The 20,763-nt window shown below is 36.4% G+C and overlaps 1 protein-coding gene across 1 annotated transcript in view; it reads right to left on the minus strand.

Annotated features, from left to right (window-relative positions):
- The window catches only part of ANTXR1 (anthrax toxin receptor 1), a 240,636-nt gene that overhangs the window by 192,532 nt on the left and 27,341 nt on the right, over positions 1-20,763 (minus strand). The window contains exon 3 of the mRNA XM_003125066.6: positions 19,570-19,641. Within this exon, the coding sequence (XP_003125114.3) occupies positions 19,570-19,641 (72 nt within the window). The remainder of the gene's footprint in view (positions 1-19,569; positions 19,642-20,763) is intronic.

Genomic DNA, 20,763 nt, shown 5'->3' on the forward strand with positions numbered 1-20,763 from the left:
CCCTCTGACATATATTGTTGTCTAATGTTCAGCTGACTCCTCATCTCTGAAAAGTCTCTGTCCATGGCTGACCTAATTTCCAATTTCCCATACCCAGATCAAGCATCCTTCTCCTAATATGGAAGCTTCTGCCGATCTCTGCTCAGCCCTACAGGGCTTGTTTCTCTCTAATTCAGTTCATCAGTGCTTCCTGTGTGTCTGCTAGCCCCAGAGGAACATGTGAATTTTATTTTCTTTGGACTTTGCTGGTTGGCCATGGAAATGAAGGTTTTTTCACATCCCTCTACATCTTAACTAGAAGCAGACAAACTGTAAAGGCCTTTTTCTAAATATATGTGACTACACATTTGTTTTAAGTCAGGAAGGAAAATACTGGAGATGACTACCAGCATATAAACATATGCTAGTATCTTTCAAAAAAAATCCTCTGTGACCCAAATCTCCCTCTAGCTATTGACCAATTCATTTGCATTTCTCTTCAAAATCCAACTTCTTGAAAGGACTCACTTCCTCACTTCTCAATTTTTCCTAGTGAAGACATCAAATGTTAAATGATCTTTGACTATCTGCTCATAGCCAATAAGAAAGACTAAGACTTGCTGGAAGCTCTGTGTGCGTGGTGGGGAATAGCAACCGGTGGATGCCCAGCTTTTGTGAACAAGATTTTTTTTTATTAAAGTATAATTGATTTAGGGAGTTCCCTTCATGGCTCAGTGGTTAACAAAACCAACTAGGATCCATGTGGATGTGGGTTCAATCCCTGGCCTCCCTCAGTGAGTTAAGGATCCAGCATTACCATGAGCTGTGGTGTAGGTCACAGATGTGGCTCAGATCCTGCATTGCTGTGGCTGTGGCGTAGGCTGATAGCTGTAGCTCAGGCTGGTAGCTGTAGTTCCGATTTGACCCCTAGCCTGGGAACTTCCATATGCTTTGGTGTGGCCCTAAAAAGCAAAAAAAAAAAAAAAAAAAAAAAGTATAATTGATTTATAATGTTGTGCCAATTTCTGCTGTACGGCAAAGTGATCCAGCAAAGTGACCCAGCAAGTACTCCCTTTCTTATATCATCGTCCATCATGTTCTATCCCAAGAAATTGGATCCAGTTCCCTGTGGTATACAGTAGGGCATCTTTGCTTATCCATTCTAAATTTAATAGTTTGCATTAATCTACTAGCCCCAAACTCTCAGTCCATCCCACTCTTCCCCCCCTTCCCCTTGACAACCACAAGTCTGTTCTCCATGTTTGTCAACAGGATTTTTTGTCAACAGTGTATGTACATTTTCCCCCCTCTGAGATATTTATTTCCACAGAGAAGTAGTTTTGAAACCCTTTCCTTAGGTGTTAGTTCTGGTATTGACAAAGGGGAGGGTTGGAAGTTGCAACATTTGTTATGCACATATCTCCATAATCTCCCATGCCTCAAGTCTGTCCATGAAACTACTCTTGTTTAATTTTGTCAGAGAATAAACTTCTTTTTTCTGGTGGAGCTGGAAAGGGATAATTTTCAAATCGTAGTGGAAGTGAGTGGTTCTGAAGCTTGAAAAGCTCCTTAGATAAAACTTTTAAACAATACACCAGTCTCAATCTTCATCCTGTAGTCTTTCCTTGCCTTCTGTAGCAAGTGATAGTTCTAAGTTTTGAGCTTTCCAAGGTTCTTTAAGGCCACAAGGCTAGTTCCTTTTCAGTTTCTCTTCTGCAGGACTATATCTGATTTTTCTGCACACTGATTACATCACTTGCTACTCTCTGTCTTCTTTCTGTCCTCATCTATGGTGCTCTTACGGTTTAAATGTTTCTTAATTTCCTCGAAGATGGGCTTTGTGGTTTTGTTTCACCTTCTCCTGATTTGGGTGCTTTTTGTGAGGAAAAAGGGCCCCAAATATCTTCACCCCTCACTTTAGAACTGGAAACCCTCACCTTTTAACTCATTTTGCTGTGACTTTTGTCTCAACAATTCTGCTGAAACTGCCCAGTGACCTCTACATTGCCAAGCCAGTGGTCACTTCTCTGGCTTCGTCTTACTCAACCTCTTACTCAGACACATTTAACCTCTCTCTCAACTCAAAATGCTTTTTTCTCTTGACTTCCACTACAGCATCCTCTCTCTGTCTTCCTCATCAGTTGTTCTTTCTCATATCTCTGTGTAGAAATCTGAAGTTCTCTTCTAGAACTCTAAAGATTGGAGTGCTCCAGAACACAGAACCCCTTATTCTTATACCTACACTGCCTTAAAAGGCAATCTCATTCTTCCCATAGCTTCAGTGTCATTCACTGGAGCACAGACTTTGGAGGAAGAGAGACTTGGGAATAAATCCTAGTTCTACCAGTTCTGCCACAGATCAACTTTAGCTTTCTCAAAAAACAAAAGTGTAGAACTATATGATCTATCAGCTTCCTTCCAGCTCAGAGTCCTGCATTGATTTTATGTGGGGACCAAGGGTTGAACAGAAACAGAAGTTAAAAATCTTCCAGGAACTATGGAGGCCACACTTGTCAGACAGGAGTAGTCCACAGTGTGATACAGGGTCAAGTGTATACCTGTACCTGAAGTTCACTAAGAGGAGCCCATTAAGGAATTTCCAAATTCCTAAGCTGTCCTAAGAAGGCATAAAGGACAGGAGTGATGGTTGAGTTACAGGGCAACATGAAGAATTTGTTCAAACAAACTCCTCTTTACACAACTCTACTTTGGTTGGTTACTCACTCTGAGTGCAGTGATTTTCACCGTGCAGTTTTCCTTGGTGCCACTTGGCTTTTGAAGACCTTCCCAATCACTAATCTTTTCCTCCCATTGAGTCATATTCTGAAGGAGAAGGGAGTGGTAGAAGGTGGGCTCTATATTCAGGGTTGCTTAAATATATAGGAGCTTTATCCTATGAGAACCTTTAGTTCCATACTCCTCTCAGTTTAACAGGGACTGGGTCTCTCCTGGTGCTAGTGGCATCTAAGAAGGTCAGGTTGATGTACTTGAGCTGACTGCAATGAGTGCTTGGTGGGGCATAGGATAGAGTAGCACTCTACCAAATCCTGTGCAACAGAGGCTGTGGAGCCCAAAGTTACCTTGTCAAATGGAAGCTGAAAGTGGACAACCCTTGGGTAGATGAATAGACAAGAGTCTGCTGTTTTTGTCAGACCACATCTCTTTAGCAAAGGCTAGAGAAGGCTGCAGTCTCTCCAAATATAGAACTTCCTTGTCACACTTTGGGGAAATATTGGGCTGGAGGTGGAAGTAGGTAGGAGTATACTATGTCCGCACCACATAATCCAACCCACAGGTCAAATGTGGGCATATATTTTTAGGAGGAGTAGGAGTATCATATAAGATGTTGGCAGGGTGTGGGGCAATGAAAACTCTTGTAAATCACTAATGGGTGTATAAGTTGGTGCAGCCCCTTTGGAGAACAATTAAATCATGCCTAGTGATGTTAACATATTCACATAAGACCTAGCGATTCAATCCCTAGCTATTTATCACCATGTAAGAGAAATTTTGCTTTCCACCTTCCAAGAGACAGGTATACAAGAATGTCTATTGCAACTTTGTTTATAATAGCAAAAAGTCAGAAACTAACTATTGTCCAATAATAAGTGAATAGATTAGTATATGGTGGAACATTATTACAATAAAATATAATGCAAGAGAAAGTATACACTAGTTAAAATGAACCAAGCATAGCTACATGAACTACATAGAATAAGTCTCTAAAACAGTGTGTTAAATGAAAAAGCAAGTTCAAGAAAAATACTTACAATATAAAAACTTTTTATAAAGTTTAAATGAAAAAATAGAATATATTGTTCATGGGTATATGAAAATATACAACAGTCATTAAAATGATACCCCCCATTCAGGATACTGATATCTCTGGTAAGGAAAGAGAAAGGGGGTATCAATACCTGTAACATTTTATGTCTTAAACTTGATGGTGAATAATGAGTGTTTATTACCTTTTTGTATAATTTTGTAATACTCATATTTAATACTTTAAAAAATTAATACACAGAAATATCTCACATTTCTATACTTAACAATGAAAGATCAGGAAGAGAAATTAAGGAAACAATCCCATTTGCCACTGCAACAAAAAGAATAAAATATCTAGGAATAAACGTACTTAAGGAGGCAAAAGACCTGTATTCTGAAAACTAGAAGATACTGATGAAAGAAATCAAAGACGACAAAAACATATGGAAAGATATACCATGTTCTTGGATTGGAAGAATCAATATTGTCAAAATGACTATACTACTCAAGGCAATCTACAGATTCAACACAATCCCTATAAAATTACCAATGGCATTTTTCACAGAACTAGAACAAAAAAATTTTTTAATTTGTATGGAAACACAAAAGACATCAAATAGCCAAAGCAATAAATCCTGAGGGAAAAACAAAAACAGAGCTGGAGTTATCTATCAGGCTCCTTAACCTCAGACTATACTATAAAGCTGCAGTTATCGAAACAGTATGGTACTGGCACAAAAACAGAAATATAGATCAGTGGAAAAGGACAGAAAGCCCAGAAATAAACCCATCCACCTATGGTCAACTAATCTATGACAAAGGAGGTAAGAATATACAATAGAGAAAAGAAAGTCTCTTCAATGAGTGGTGCTGGGAAAATTGGACAGCTGTATGTAAAAGAATGAAATTAGAACATTCTCACACTATACACAAAAGTGTACTCAAAATGGATTAAAGACCTAAATATAAGACTGGATACTATAAAATTCTTAGAAGAAAATATAGGTAGAACACTCTGACATAAACCAAAGCAATACCTTTTCAGTTTCACCTCCTAGAGTAATAGAAATAAAAACAAATATAAATCAATATGTGGAACCGAAAAATCATATGGAACTGAATTAAACTTAAAAGTTTTTGCACAACAAAGGATACCATAAACAAAACAAAAAGACAACCCACAGAATGGGAGAAAATATTTGTAAATGAAGGGACTGACAAGGGATTAATCTCCAAAATACACAAACAACTCATGGAGCTTAACATCAAAAAACCAAACAACTCAATCAAAAAATGGGTGGAAGGTCTAAAAAGGCATTTTTCCGCAGAAGACATGCAGATAGCCAAAAAGTACATGAAGATATGTTTGACATTATCTCTGAAAGTGTGAAAAATATAGCTCAATATTTTCCAAATGTATTTGAACATGGACTCTTTTACTTATTAAGTTGGCAAGCAGTATTTCCCTGAAAACTTTGGCAAATACTAATATAGCTCAATTATAAGCTAATATTTTAGCAATATGTTTAAATAATTTTGGTTGCAAGTTAACCAAAAGCATAATTCAAACCAGCTCATACAATTAAGAGAATTTAGATAATAATAAAAAGAAGATGATCAACACCACTAATTATTAGAGAAATGCAAATCAAAATTGCAATGAGGTATCACCTTACACCAACCAGAATGGCCATCATCAAAAAATCTACAAACAATAAATGCTGGAGAGGGTGCAAAGAAAAGGAACTGTTGGCTGGAATGTAAATTGGTACAACCATTATGGAAAACAGTATAGAAATTCCTCAAAAAATTAAAAATAGAATTACCATATGATCCAGCAATCATACTCCTGGGCGTCTATCTGGAGAAAACTATAATTCAAAAAGATACATGTTCCCAATGTTCATTGCAGCACTATTTACAATAGCTAAATCATGGAAGCAATCTAAATGTCCATCAATAAAGGAATGGATAAAGAAGATGTGGTACACATACACAATGGAATATTACTCAGCCATAAAGGAGAACGAATAATGCCATTTGCAGCAACATGGATGGACCTAGGGTTATGATACTAAGTGAAGTAATTCAGACAGAAAAATATCATATGATATCACTTACATGTGGAATGTAAAAAAAAGAATACAAATGAACTTATTTGCAGAGCAGAAATAGACTTATAGACTTTGAAAACAAATTTATGTTTACCAAAGGGGATAGGCAGAGAAAGGGATGGATTGGGGTTTGGGATTGGCATATGCGCACTGTGGTACATGGAATGACTAGCCAAGGGGGACCTGTTTACTCTACCCAATATTCTGAACTCTACCCAATATTCTGTGATGATCTATACGGGAAAATAATCTGAAAAAGAATGGATGTCTGTATATGTATAACTTAATCACTTTATTGTACAGAAGAAGTTATCACAATATATAAATCAATATACCTCAATAAAAAATTTTTAAAACTTGTTGAGAGTGAGTAGCAAAGTCCGAACCACTACAGTTCATGAAGGAGGCATTCTGAGCCTATCAAAGGTGGCACTCAAGTCCCCACCCTGGAGGTCAAGGGGCTAAAAGGTGATGGACAGGTGTGATGTTGGCCAGTGGTGGTGTTTACATATAATTTTTTTCCCTGGAGTGTAAATTATACTCCAAAATTTAAGAAAGAACTCAAGATGATTTTTATAATCAAACATTGCTATATTATGAAAAAGAAGACAAATGCACATGTCTTTTTTAAAATAAAAAGATGTTAAAGACTTCCTGCTTTCAATGAGTCAATTCAAAATCTACCCTAGGACCCCAGGAGTATGTCTTTACTTTCTTCTACTAATGGGGGTTCCTCCAGGGAGTGTGAGAAGTGCTGGACCACTTTACTCTCACATGTCAGTCTGTTCCCATACCTACTGAACTCCTTCAAGGGGGAATCTTTTTTTTCCATCATTGAGACTCAGTATGAGAAGCCCTTAGACACACTTCCTCTAGAGACACTGCCTGTGTGCACTGTGTGGAGGAAGTCTCCCTAGAATTATTAGAAAAAGGAAATAATAACTTTTATCTGGCTTCATGCTGAATCAGTCTTTTCTACCTGTATCCCTCTATACAGGGATAGACTGGCCAACGTTAAAAACTTCAGAGAAGGATGTGAGGCAGGGAGAGCTGGGGACTCACTCTTTGAATTATTCTTGAATATGCTCTGATGATTTGAGTAGGGTGTGTCCAGAAGGATTTGGGCTGTTCCCTTAGCTCTTTGTCAACCCCCCAGCAACAAGCACAAAGTAACAACATGCCATTTACCATATGCGTCATATTGCTAATCCTTCCAATGGTTCTTCAAGGTAGGAGCTGATCATTGTATTCATTTTACAGATGAAAAAACAGAGGCACAGAAAGGTAAAGGCATTTATCATGGACTTAGACCCCATGATATCTCTCAGTCAAAGGGACAAGAGAATGAATAAATGTTCCCCTCTACTTCTCTTAATTTTGCCATCAAATCTTGTTGTACCTAAATGAGCAGGACTAAAAATGGAATAAATCCAGGTGCTTTCAAGTACAAACTCTCTGAAAATTCTTTTTCTCTTTTATTTTTAAATTTAGAAAAGGCTTTGAGAACTATGTCTCTTGGTAAAGACAGCCTATAATCACACTGCTCCAGGAATCAAGTGATGGGTCCAGAAGATGTCATTTTCCCCTGTGATACTAATGGCAAAACCACACTCTTAACCAAACCCAAGGCTGACTGAAAGGGACAGAGAAGTGTGGTCTCTTGGTTTCCACTCAGCAGTTTGAGCCAAGTGTTCTTGGCTTTCACCTCGACTCCTTAAGCAATAAGTAAAATGCTTAACCTCTTGAACCCCTCTGCAAAATGCTGATCCCACCTCTCTACCTCTTTGTGAAGAGGATTTCCAAGCTGATGGCGATAAAAGACCACAAAGCTAAATTGCACAGAGGGCATATGCTTTTAGGGAGCTGCCTTCTGGAAGAAGTCAGAGGGTGAATTGTGTATGATTAGGTTTGTTTTTAATTTAAAACCATATACAATAGTAAAATTGTGGGAAATTGTGTAGTATAGTGATTGGGAGTGTGGACATTGGGGCCATGATGCCTGGGATGAAATCCAAGTTCCTATATTTTTATGGTATAGTGGCCTTGAGCCTTCTGACTCAGCATCTTCACTTATATAAAACATATAATACATAATATAATTCCCATAACACTCTTACAAGATAGTTTTATCATTTTCTATTATTAAAGTTGAAAAAAGTAATCTAAGCTATTGATACATGATAAGCCATTAATAAAAGAATATATATATGTATATATATACAATATCTAAACACATACAAATTCATATGTTTTTATGCATTTGCACATATACACAGTGGTTGCTACCATTTAAGTATTTCACAGATAAGAAACAAAACATAGCAACATGTATACAGATGCAGTGAATTGGGTGGCTTATGTAATGTAGTAGAAAAAAAAAACGCTGGATTTAAAAATTTTAATTTTGTGAGTAAAAAAAAAAGTCTACTGCCACTGACTACTTATATGAATTTAGGCAAATAATTCAGTCTCTCTGAGAACAATTTTCTCAGCAGTGAAGTGAGGCCAGGGAAATGGATAAGATATCATAATTCTTTGACTCATAGTTGTTTTGTTATGCTTTGTTTTTTCATCTTCTAAAGTTTAGAAGAAAGGTGAAATTTCCAGTTAAAAATAGTGATCTGGGTCAACACATTTTAAACTCTCCTTTTCTTTCCAAAATGCTATAAAAGCAGCTAAACTAGTATGACAGGAGAAAATGGTTTTCACTGACGGAAAATTGGTAAGGGTGCCATACATATGCCAGACACTTGGAAAAATTCCTACAAGAAGTGGAGCTTCTCTGACCAAGGCGAGGGAAGGACCTACCAGCCTGGAATTCCATGACATTGGGAGAAAAGCCTGTGGTTGGTGGTGGGATAGGTTCTTAACACAGTGATCCAACATCTGCACCTGACCATTTTCCTTTGGCTTAAGTGTCTTCCTTCCCTTGGATATACTACTGGGTCTCTACCTTTTTCAAGAAAAAGTTACACTTATATATACATTTTCCCATCTTTTTTCCCTTTGAGCTTCACATTTTCAACAAAGCTTTACATGGTCTCTGACAGAACTCATCCCAAATCCCAATACTGTAAAACCTAGTTGCTCTTATTTTGAGTCACTATATTAAGTAAAATCTCATAAGATGAAAAGAAGACCAGCTTAAAAAATTGAGGATATTTCCCCTTTGAAACAAATTCATATAGGAAACAAGGTAACACAAAAAACAATTCTAATTCTTACTCATGATGAGCATATACCATCTCTAACATAATAATAGTGCTCTACATACACAAACACAAAAGGAAAAATTAAGGGTCAGAAAAACATTCATAGGGTTGAAAGATATTACTTGTCATTTAAAAACATACAATGGTGGAGTTCTTGTCATGGCTCAGTGGTTAACGAACTCAACTAGTACCATAAGAATGCAGATTTGATCCCTGGCCTAGCTCAGTGGGTTAAGGATCTGGCATTGCCATGTGCTGTAGTGTAGGTCACAGATGTGGGTCAAATCCCACATTGCTGTGGCTGTGGTGTAGGTCAGTGGCTGCAGTTCTGATTCGACCCCTAGCTTGGGAATCTCCATATGCCACGGGTGCGGCCCTAAAAAGACAAAAAAAAAAAAAAAAAAAAAAAGGTGTAAATAAATGGAAGATAGCCTATGTTTATGGATCAGAAGACAGCACTGTTGATATGACAATTCTACCCAAAATGATCTACGGATTCTGCCAAAACTCCAATGACATTTTTTGCAGAAACAGAAAAACTTATCCTAAAATTCATATGAAATCTCAAGGGAACCTAAATAGCCAAAATAATCTTGAAAAAGAACAGAAGTTGGAAGATCCATATTTCCTGATTTCAAAACTTGCTACAAAGCCACAGTAATCAAAGCAGCATGGTCCCAGTATAAGGACAGATGCATAGACCAATGGAATAGAACTGAGGACCCAGAAAGAAAACTTTGCATATATATCCAAGAGATTTTAAACAAGATTATCAACCATTTAATGGGGGAAATATGGTGTTTTCAACAAATGATGCTGGGAAAACTAGATATCTATTTCCAATAGAATGAAATTAGACCCTTACTTTCAAAATTAGACCCTTTCATAAGCAAAAATTAATTCAAAATGGATCAAGTACCTAAATGTAAGAGCTAATGACATTGGATTTGGCAGTGATTTCCTGGAATATAAAACCAAAAGCATAGGCAATAGAAGGAAAAAACAGATGAATCATATTCATCAAAATTAAACAGTTTTGTGCATCAAAAGACATTATCGACAGGGTGAGAAGATAACCCACAGAATGGGAGAAAATATTTGCAAATCATATATTTAATAAGGGATTAATATCCAGAATAATAAAGAACTCTTAGAACTCAACAACACCACCAATAAAAAACAAACCAATTAAAATATGGGCAAAGGACTTGAACAGACATTTCTCCAAAGAAGGTATAAAAATGTGCCAATAAGCACATGAAAAGATGTTCAACATTACCAATACAAATACAAATAAAAACTACAATGAGACACCATTTCATACCCATTGGGATGGCTGTTACAAAAGGGAAAAAAAACAGGTTAAATAGATTAATGACTTGGATGTAAGACCTGAAACCATAAAACTCCTAGAAGAAAACATAGGCAGTATGCTCTTTGCCATTAGTCTTAGCGATATCTTTCTAGATGTGTATCTGCTGACAAAGGAGGCAAAAATAAAACCCAACAAATGGGACTACATCAAACTAAAAAGCTCCATATCTGATGAGGTCAATATTCAAAATATATAAAGAACTCATACAACCCAACAACAACAACAAAAACAAATTACCCAATTTAAAAACAGGCAGAGGGACTGAAGAGACATTTTTCCCAAGAAGACATACAGATAGCCAACAGGCATATGAAGAGATGTTCAGCATCACTAATTATTAGGGAACTGCAAGTTAAAATCATAGTGAAATATCACTTTATGCCTGTTAGAATGGCTATTATCAAAAGAGCAAGACATAACAAGTATTGGAAAGGAGGTGGAGAAGTATATTTAGGATATAAGAACTTTATATTCAATTAAAATAATTACCTGGAGATGAATAATAACAATTCTCAAATAAATTGTGACAACTTAATATTCACAAACTCCTCAGAAAAATATTTACCCTGAAGAAAGACTCGGCTAAGTGAGAAATTTCAAAAATAAAATAAAAAAAAATCTTCAAATTACTGGAAAGGAAATATGTGTATGTGTGTGTTTATGAAACATAATGCAAATATTTCTTAATAAATGGAGCAAGGAGAATAAGCAGACGACTCAACTCTTGCCATTATAAAGATAAGCATTCATTGAGAACTGTTACTAAAATAATAATTAAATTATACTCTTTCAAATTATACTTTTTGGTGGGATGTTAAAATATTAAAGAAGGGTAAATAAATGGATGAACAAAAATATAGCAAGAAATACAAAAAAAATTAAGTTATAATATTTTTGGACAAAGACTTAAAAAGCATAAAGGTGACAAAGTTTATTTTATGTTGATTAGAACTGTATTCCAGGAGTTCTCTTGTGGCACAGTGGTTTAAGGATCTAGCATTGTCACTATTGCAGCAGCCTGGGTAGCTGCTATGGTGTGGGTTAAATTCCTGCCCTAGAATTTCTACATGCCCTGGGCTAGGCCAAAAAAAAAAAAAAAGAAAAAAGAAAAAAGGAAAAAAAAAAAAAGGAAAGAAAGAAATAAAGAAAGGAAGATGTTCCATAATAAAAACACATGTGAGGTAAATAATATGGTATAAATTATAAGGCAATGGTTGGAAATTCAGATAAAGCAGTCATGGCGGAAAGTTTTAAAATATATTTCCATCTTTACAGATTAAGTAAACAAAAATTAAAATATTTAATCAATATATTGATCCAAGTATACATATTTTCTAATGTCCATGAGTGATAAGTACAGTGTACTCATATATTAGTCTGCCAACAAAAATTAATGCATTTAAAAAGTAGAAATTACATAAACAACATTTTCTGAAAAAATGCAGTGGGTCTAGAAATTTAGAAAAATATAAAAACCCCAAAATCATGTGGAAACTGTGAAATACTTTATAAATAATTTAAAATAAAATCTAAAATTATAAATATAAACTATTTAGAAATTAACAACAATGAGAACACCTACATGTCAGAGCATATGAAATTCAATAAGGATTAGATTTAGAGGATAATTTATATTCATAATAGCTTTTATTATTGAACAAGAAATAATAAAATATAATGATTTCAATTCAGAAAAAGAGATTAAACAGAAGATAAGCCAAAGGAAGGAATTAATAACAATGAAATAATAAAATAACATCATAAAACAAAACAAATATACAAAAGAGAACTGATGAATAAATCTAAGAAAGAATTCATTGAGTAATTTGAATGGGGAAATAAGAGACAACAAGAATATCTTTACATGAATGTTGGAAAAAGGACATAACTCTGGATACAGAAGAGATTTTTTTAAATTAAAAAGGTATGTTATGAAATTAAAATATCAATACACTGGTAATTTCTACCTCTTCTCAAGGTAGAAAATATGATAATAACAATAGTCATACAAGATTCTGAAGTAATTGTCAAATAACTTCTTTAAGATGATTTACCCTTAGAGTTCCTCCAAGTTCTATCAAATATTGAACAAACATACACTTTCTGTATTAGTTGAGGTACTCCATAAAATATGAAAAGTCTGCCAATTCATTTCTCTAAGTTTTCATGATCTGTTTAGTCCAAGCCTAACAAAGACAGTATGAAATAACTTGAATATTCTTAATGTAAAGTATCAATAAGTAGTATCTTCAGATTTGTACTAAGTCAAATCCAGAAATATAACAAAAGAGCAAACCATGATGAAAAACATTTATTTCAGGAATGCAAGGTTAATTTCTCATCAGGAACTTTTTTGATTTAAAATTTTCACATAGACAGGGGAAAGGAAATTAAAGAAGAAAGATGCAATTATCTTGCTATGACAAAAGGTCATTTAATAAAACTTAACATTTATTCAGATAAAAATGTTTTAATGAACTTGCAATTGAAGAATCATTCCTCAATATAATAGACAAAAACATTTCTATGAAGTCAATATCCAATAAAACATACAGTTGTGAAACATGTCTATTAAAATTTGAAAATTTTAGCCAATGTAATTAGATACCCAAGAAGACACACCATATATAAAACTAAACTCAAAATGGTTTAAAGACCTAAATAACATGACACCATTAAACTCCTAGGCAAAACATCCTCAGACATAAATTGTAGCAATATTTCCTTAGATCAACCTCCCAAGTTAAAAAAATAAAGCAAAAATAAACAAAAGGGACCTAATCAAACTTAAAAGCTTTTGCATAGCAAAGGAAACCATCAGTGAATTGAAAAGACAACCTATGGAATGGGAGGAAGTATTTGCAAATGATGTGACTGACAACAGGTTAATATCCAAAATATATTAACAGCCCATATAATTCAATATCAAAAAAACAAACAGCCCAAGATACTCAAGAAAATATAATAGCTATGTATATATAAATTAGAAAGGAGGACAGAAGTTATATAATTATCAATAACAACCATCATACTAGAAAACCATTCCAAAATTAATTGAAAGTATTAGAATTAATAAAATGTTTCATTGAAATGATAAGATAAGAAGCAAATCTGCAAGGCAATAGTTTCCCTCAAACCAGTACTTCTTAGCTGTTTGGGGGTCATAAGCCTCTTTTGCTGCAAATTACAATCTTTCCAACTTGCAAATTTTTAAAAATAATTTTATGGAGTTCAATAAAAGCCCATGGTCTCCAAATTATAGTGAATGATAATTTGGAAAATACAGCAGAAAAATAATTCATTCACAATGGAAGCAAAATTTTTTTTTTGGCATTTTTTTTTAGGGCTGCACCCACAGCACATGGAGGTTCCCAGGCTAGGGGTTTAATCCAAGCTATAGCTACACCACAGCCTACACCACAGCCATAGCAATGCCAGATCCGAGCTGCGTCTGCGACCTACACCACAGCTCACATCAATGCCGGATCCTTAACCCACTGAGCGAGGCCAGGGATCGAACCCGTGACCTCATGGTTCCCAGTTGGATTTGTTTCCACTGTGCCACGCTGGAAACTCCTGGAAGCAAAACTTTAAAATGTTTATTCCTAGGAATAAACTTAACAACCACTGTATGAGACTGATCTGAAGAATGTATCGAAACCTCACTGAAGGACATAAAAGTGAAATGACATATCCTTAAGTAAGAAAATTGATATAGTAAAATGTAATGAAATTTTGTTATAGTTATTCTGTACTCTTCATACAATTCAAGTGCAAACCTGGGAATATTTTGGAACATAAAAAAATGTATTTAAAATGTATATTGTAGGGGAAAAAAACCACTAAAGACCAGGAAGATTTTTTTCACCCAGGATTAGAATTAAGGAAAGACTTGTCTTCCAGATGTTAAAACTAATTAAAATAATTTGGTACTAGCATAAGAACAGAGAGAAATGCAGTGCATCAGAATAGAATACCCAGTAATAGACCCAGGTCTACGAAAAAAGTTTAACTTTTCAAATTGGTAGTAAAAGATTATGCAGCAAATGGTGTTGGAAAACTGGCTGAAGACTTGGAGAAAAAAGGTGGATCTTGGTTTTATACCTTATATCAGATTAATTCTAGAAATCATAATCTAAATATAAAAAATTAAAAATACTATAAGTATGGATAGTCATAAAGAGGACAATAGCAGCCCAATCATAGTTATGAATACTGACACTAAATTTCTAGAATGAAGTACAAAAAACAAAATTCAGCTCTACATTAAAATAATAATATATCACAACCAAGTGTAATTAGAAATGCAAGAATGGCCCAATATTAAAATGTCTTTTTAATGCATTTCACTGTATTAGTATGCCAAAGAAAAATGTATGACCTCAATAGATACCAAAAATGCATTTGATTAAGTTGAATATGTATTTCTGGTTTGTTTTAAAGGAAGAATTGGACTTCCTTGACATGATCTCATTTCCAAATGATGAAACATTTGAAGTATTTCAATTAAGATCAGGAAAAAAACTATCTAGGGAGTTTTTAGGGAATCATGCACAGTTGTTAACACTAAGCTAATTTATTCTAATAGTATTTAACTTAACCTTAATCCTTTATTATGCTAATGAAGAACCCTAAAAAATGTGTTACAGTTTGTCAATTGTTTTGCAAACTGATGAAGCTAAGAAATCTTGGAAGAGCAATGATATAATGCAAAGCACATGTACTGGACTGAATCCAGAATCAGAATACCAGTTCTGCCATTTTAATTATTTGACCTTAGCAAGTTATCTAAGCCCTCTGAATCTCAGTGTCTTTATATTTAGAACTGAAGTAATAGCAAGCAAGATGGAGTAAACTTGCTATAGGCTATCTCTTCTGTTGATTATAATAAAAAGTCTAATCAAAAAAAAAAAACAAAAAAACACAATATGACTCTGAAAAGAAAAGGCAGGTGGATTAGAGAGTTAAAATCTGGAGAAATAACCCACAGGACGTTCAATTCCACATTTTTTTTCTTCGGTTCTCTCATGGCTTTAATCTGAGGGTGGGCCTCAGTCACATGGCAATAGCCTGGGTTGTCACCTAAAAGCTAAGAAAGCCCCCATATTTCTGGCCACTGGGAAAAGGGGTCCCTGTGGTTCAAAGAATGTGGAGGGAATCCCATTTCTATTTCTCTTTTATTACCCTGGGCTTTGCTCCAAGGGTGGCACCAGCACAGGACTGCACATAGCAATGTGGTGACCAAAACTCAAAGAGAAACTCCATTTTTCTTGCTAAAGGACTTGGAAAGGTGCGGGGTGGGGGAGCTCAAGCGGGAAACATAGTGTGTGGGGAATCCTGGAGAGAAGAGAGCTAGAAAAGGGGATCCCTCTAATCCTGTGTATGCAGCTGTATAAGTCCCAGGCTCATCTCTGAACTACACATGTGCAAGACAGGCCCAAAGCAGCTTAGCAAAGACTTTGAACACAGAACTAAAATAAAAACCACCACTCAGAGAAGGGACAGAACTCATGATCTGAACCTAGCCAGGGTGATTGCCTACTAACACAAACAAACAAATCAATATTCTTTAGAGGATTTGAATATGACTCAGAGTCTCAACAGCATATTAAAAAATTTTAAATATAATCTACAATTGATTGACATACAAATCACTTAGAAAATGTGACCATTTCTCAAGAGAGAAGACAATTAAGATGCCAATCCTGAGCTATTGGAATTATCAATTAAAGCAAATGCAGTTATTATACAGGAGAAGATATAATAACTGTGCTCCATAAGGTAAAGATCAACACACTTGAAATAAATGGAAAGAAGGATGTTCTCAGCATAGAAAAACAAAATTTTAAAAAGAACCAAATAGATATTTTAGGACTGAAAAAGACAATATCTCTAATAAGAAATTCAGTAGATGATGAGTTTCTGCTATGGCGCAGTGGGTTAAGGGTCCAGCATTTTTCCTGTAGCAGCTTGGGTTGCAGCTGACACATAGGTTTGATCCCTGGCCCAGGAACTTCCATATGCTGCAGATGCAGCCAAAAAAAAAAAAAAAAAAAAATTCAGTAGATGAGTTCAACAGCAGAATGGAGATGACAGAGGAAAGAGTTGGTCAACATGATGATAGAACAGAAATGATCTAGTATAAAGAACAGAAAGAAGAAAGATTGCAAAAACAAACAAACAAACAAAACACTTCAGGGACATATGGAAGAATATCAAAATGTCTAACATTTGTGTCACTAAGGTCCCAGAAGGAGAGAAGAAAATGACTGGTGCAGAAAAAAATATTTGAAAAGTAACATCCATAAATCCCCCAAATTTGGGGGAGGATATAAATTTATAGATTCAAGAGGTTCAGCATAGCCAAAATAGGATAAACTCAAAACAACAACAACAACAACCAAAAACCCCACAAAAACCATGGCAGACACATCTTAACCAAACTTCTCAGAACTAGAGATAAAGAAAAAAACCTTGGGAGTTCCCGTCATGGTGCAGCAGAGATGAGTCAGACTAGGAACCATGAGGTTGTGGATTGGATTCCTGGCCTCACTCAGTGGGTTAAGGATCCAGCGTTGCTGTGAGCTGTGGTGTAGGTCACAGACACAGCTCAGATCTGGCGTTGCTGTGGCTGTGGTGCAGGCTGGTGGCTGCAGCTCCGTTTGGACCCCTAGCCTGGGAACCTCCATATGCTGTGGGTGCGTGCAGCCCTAATGAGACAAAAAGACAAAAAAAAAAAAAAAGAAAAGAAAAGAAAAGAAAAGAAAAAAACCTTGAAAGCAGTTAATGAAAAATGACACTTCACATATGGAACAATAAATCAAATGACCACAGAGACCACATTAGAAACTGAAGTAATAATTGCTATATGGATATAAATATGATATATAGAGTGCTTAGCAAATAAAAGATACAAATGTTACACATTATTAGTCTAATTATAACTCCTTTGCTACTTCTTGGTATAACACATTTATTTTCCATTCTATTTCTTCAACCTTCCCACTATTTTCCTGTGTGGATTTGATCCGAAAAACTGGATGCAAATATACCTTTGATATTATTTCTTTTGATTTATCCTAAATCTTTTGCTCTTGTTGATATGAGAGTCTCTGCTAACTCAAATCTTGTTTTTGAACAAGTTTTTTAAAAAATTCTATAAGTTTTCTCAATTATTACACAGGTATAATGCATCTTTTACTGCCTTACAGGGATATAGTAAAGAAGAAATGAGATAAAGAAAAATGTAAAAACTCCCTTGACCAACTAAAATGCTGCAAGTTGTATATTTCAAAAATAGTAGCAATTTGGAAGTTCTGAGAGCCTAATTCTTTTAGCCAATCTCATGAGAAAGTATCTTAAAGAGACAGGGCTTGCCCACATCTTTCCCTAGGCTGACAAGGTTGGAGGTGTGTCAGGGGACTGTGTCATGCTTTGCCAACCAATCCATTGGTTAGGCCAAGCAGTCACCACATGAAACCCACACAGCCTTTAGCAAGGTATTTCTGGCTCTTATAGGATGCATATTCAGCCCTTAAATATTAAATTCTGCTTCCAGCAAAGTGGAGGGTCTAACCTCAGTTTTCCCCTTGGCACAGGAAACGAAAAATAGTAAAGTTAAGACACACAGAAACTAGATTCAAAGCAAGATTCAAACGACTGATTTGAACTAGGATAACTGAAATGGGTCAGAGGGGTGTTTATAAATCTGTGACCTCCCTCCACCTCTTCAGCTTCCCAGAGGCTGTGAGCAGGAGCACACAAAATAGAAAGAATGGGCAGCCTGCATCTAAGAGCGTTCTGCTCTGTATTCTTAGGGACATGGTAAGGCTGCAATTTCTCCTCCCATTAATAACGAGTAAGAATCCTGTATTTCAAAAGGGGTTTCTATGCATCTCAAATGGCAGGCGTCCATATAACAGATACTGCTGAAGGAACAACAGAATTTGAAAACTTCTGTAGCGTACAGAGTGCTCTTTTTGTTACAGATAGGAAACAAAGACATGGAGGAAAATGGGACCTAGCTCAGATGTGGATGTGAGTGCAAACTTCAGAAAACCTTACTCCATCCCATTAGTTTTATTCTCACTTCTAGAAGAAAGGTACAAAATAAAGTCCTCCTGCCCTCCTTGTACTTTCCATTCCCCGCTTCCTTTCTCCAACACGTCAGCCAAGAGTCCACAAGTGGCCCTGGAGCTTCTCTCATGTGGACCCTACCACTTTTTTAAAAAGTGGGACTTTCTGTTTTGGCTCAGCGGGTTAAGAAACCGACATTGTGTCCATGAGGATGTGGGTTCCAACCCTGCCTCACTCAGTGTGTTAAGGATCCTGCATTGCCACAAGATGCAGCGTAGGCAGCAGATGCGACTGGGATCTGGTGTCGCTGTGTGGCTGGGGCATAGGCCAGCAGCTGCAGCTCCGATTCAGTGCCCAGCTTGGGAACTTCCATATGCCATGAGTGGGTATGGTTGTAAAAAGAAAATAAAGATAAAAATAAAAAATAATTTTTAAAAAGTGGACAAAGATCATTAACTCAGGAAAAGCATCATCTCCAGTACACCATCCTAGCTATGAATAAATGACATGTCTCTGGTACTGCTAGTTTTCATTTGCTAAAGTTAAAATCCCAATTAATGTTTTTGCTAAGCTAGGTCTAACCCACCCAACAACATTTGTCCACACCGAATTCAAATGTTCTTTTATTTTTGTGGTACCATAAAGCCTCCCTTTCTATCCCCTGTCTTAGTAACAATTACGGATGATAATAGTTCAAGTTCTTACTTCTCTCATAGCATGCCTATTATTTCTCTGACCCCTTACTTAATCCACAAAATAAATCTAAAATAAATTAGAGTCCCTCGAGAATCTAGTTTGCTAACATTTTGCTCCAAGTTAGCAGACAGAGTCACCAATCAAAGGTAAGATTTCCCTTCATGTCATTCAGTCATTGATGAAATTTCACCACCACCAAGAAAGTCTACCAAAGACATTGGAGAGTAAACCAGCAGATGGGTCAGTGTGCAAAGTTCAAGGCATCAGTGAAAAGAGAGCACTCTTAGATTAAGTATCAGAACTACTCAAGAAAAGATGGATTTTAAATGACAGGCGTTTGGGGCATTCTTACCTGTCTTCTGTTAGCTTCATTAGGGTGGTTCCTTGAGTAGAGAAGACAATAAAGGACATTCTTAGCTGTGGGCTGGAAAGGAAAAGCAATTCTATTAGGGCAGAACCAAAGACAGCAGAATGCCATTTTGCTTCTAGGCTTCCTCCCTGTTCTTCCTTCCCTTTGTGTCGAGGCAGCCAGCTGCTGATCTATAACCCAAAGGGCACCTCCACAGTGAGGCCGGCATTCAGCGAGGAGCTGAAGTGAAGCTAGACCAAGCTTTGTCTTCCTGGAGACTGCTTCGGATCTGACACCACCACCCAGTGAGTGTGGATGACAAGCAAGAAAGCGAAAGTTCATCATTGCCCTCTGCTCGGTCTGAAGAAGCATGTCTCTCAAAGACTGGTTTGCATGCTGTCTTTATACAAAGGTGATCCCCAAAGACCATATTTGATAGTGTCTCCTCTGTAGCCTGCTGCATCCTTTAGTGAATACAAAGAATGTCTCTGGCAGTTGCCATTTGATGCCATTAGCTGTTAAGATGATACGATTCATTCTGTAGGATGACCATCAACTTTTAATTTCCACCTGCCTTCCAGAGGAAGTTACCCTAGAAGGAGAGCATGGGCTGATGGACCACAGGGATATCTATTCCACTTGGCAGTTGAACTTCTCAATAATTGGCATGGTTTTCACATGGCAGTGCTTGGGAGCCTTGCCAATGTAAAATCCACACTCTGGAAGAGAGAACAGCACTCAGCTGAGGACAAACATGTTTTTCTGTTCTCCAAGAACAAGACTGTCAGCCTGAAGTGGATTCACTCCTGGAATGCTATCCTGTGGGGCTCTCTCTGGGCAGCCAGCTGGTACAACCTTCATGGCATCAACCTATTTCTTCATGATGCAATAATCTCCCATACCCAGCCCGGCCCCAAATCTTATAGATGGCAATTCCTAAAATGTTTCTCAAACCTGCCCCCCTTTCCCTAACAAGTGCAACTGCTTCCCAGCTGGTGACCTTGCCTATCATCCATCATTCCTTGCTCCAGTTCATTCTTCACACTGCTTCCAGAATTGTTTTCCTAAAATCTAAATAAATTCAATCTTGTCATCCATCAGCTATAAAACCTCTAAGGGGTCTGAATGCTTCCAGGATAAAGTCCAGATCCATTACCATGTGTCTGGTGCATCTTTGGAAATCCTTAACATTGTGTT

This window comes from Sus scrofa, chromosome 3, assembly GCF_000003025.6.
Source record: "Sus scrofa isolate TJ Tabasco breed Duroc chromosome 3, Sscrofa11.1, whole genome shotgun sequence".
In the NCBI taxonomy this organism is placed as follows: Eukaryota; Metazoa; Chordata; class Mammalia; order Artiodactyla; family Suidae; genus Sus; species Sus scrofa.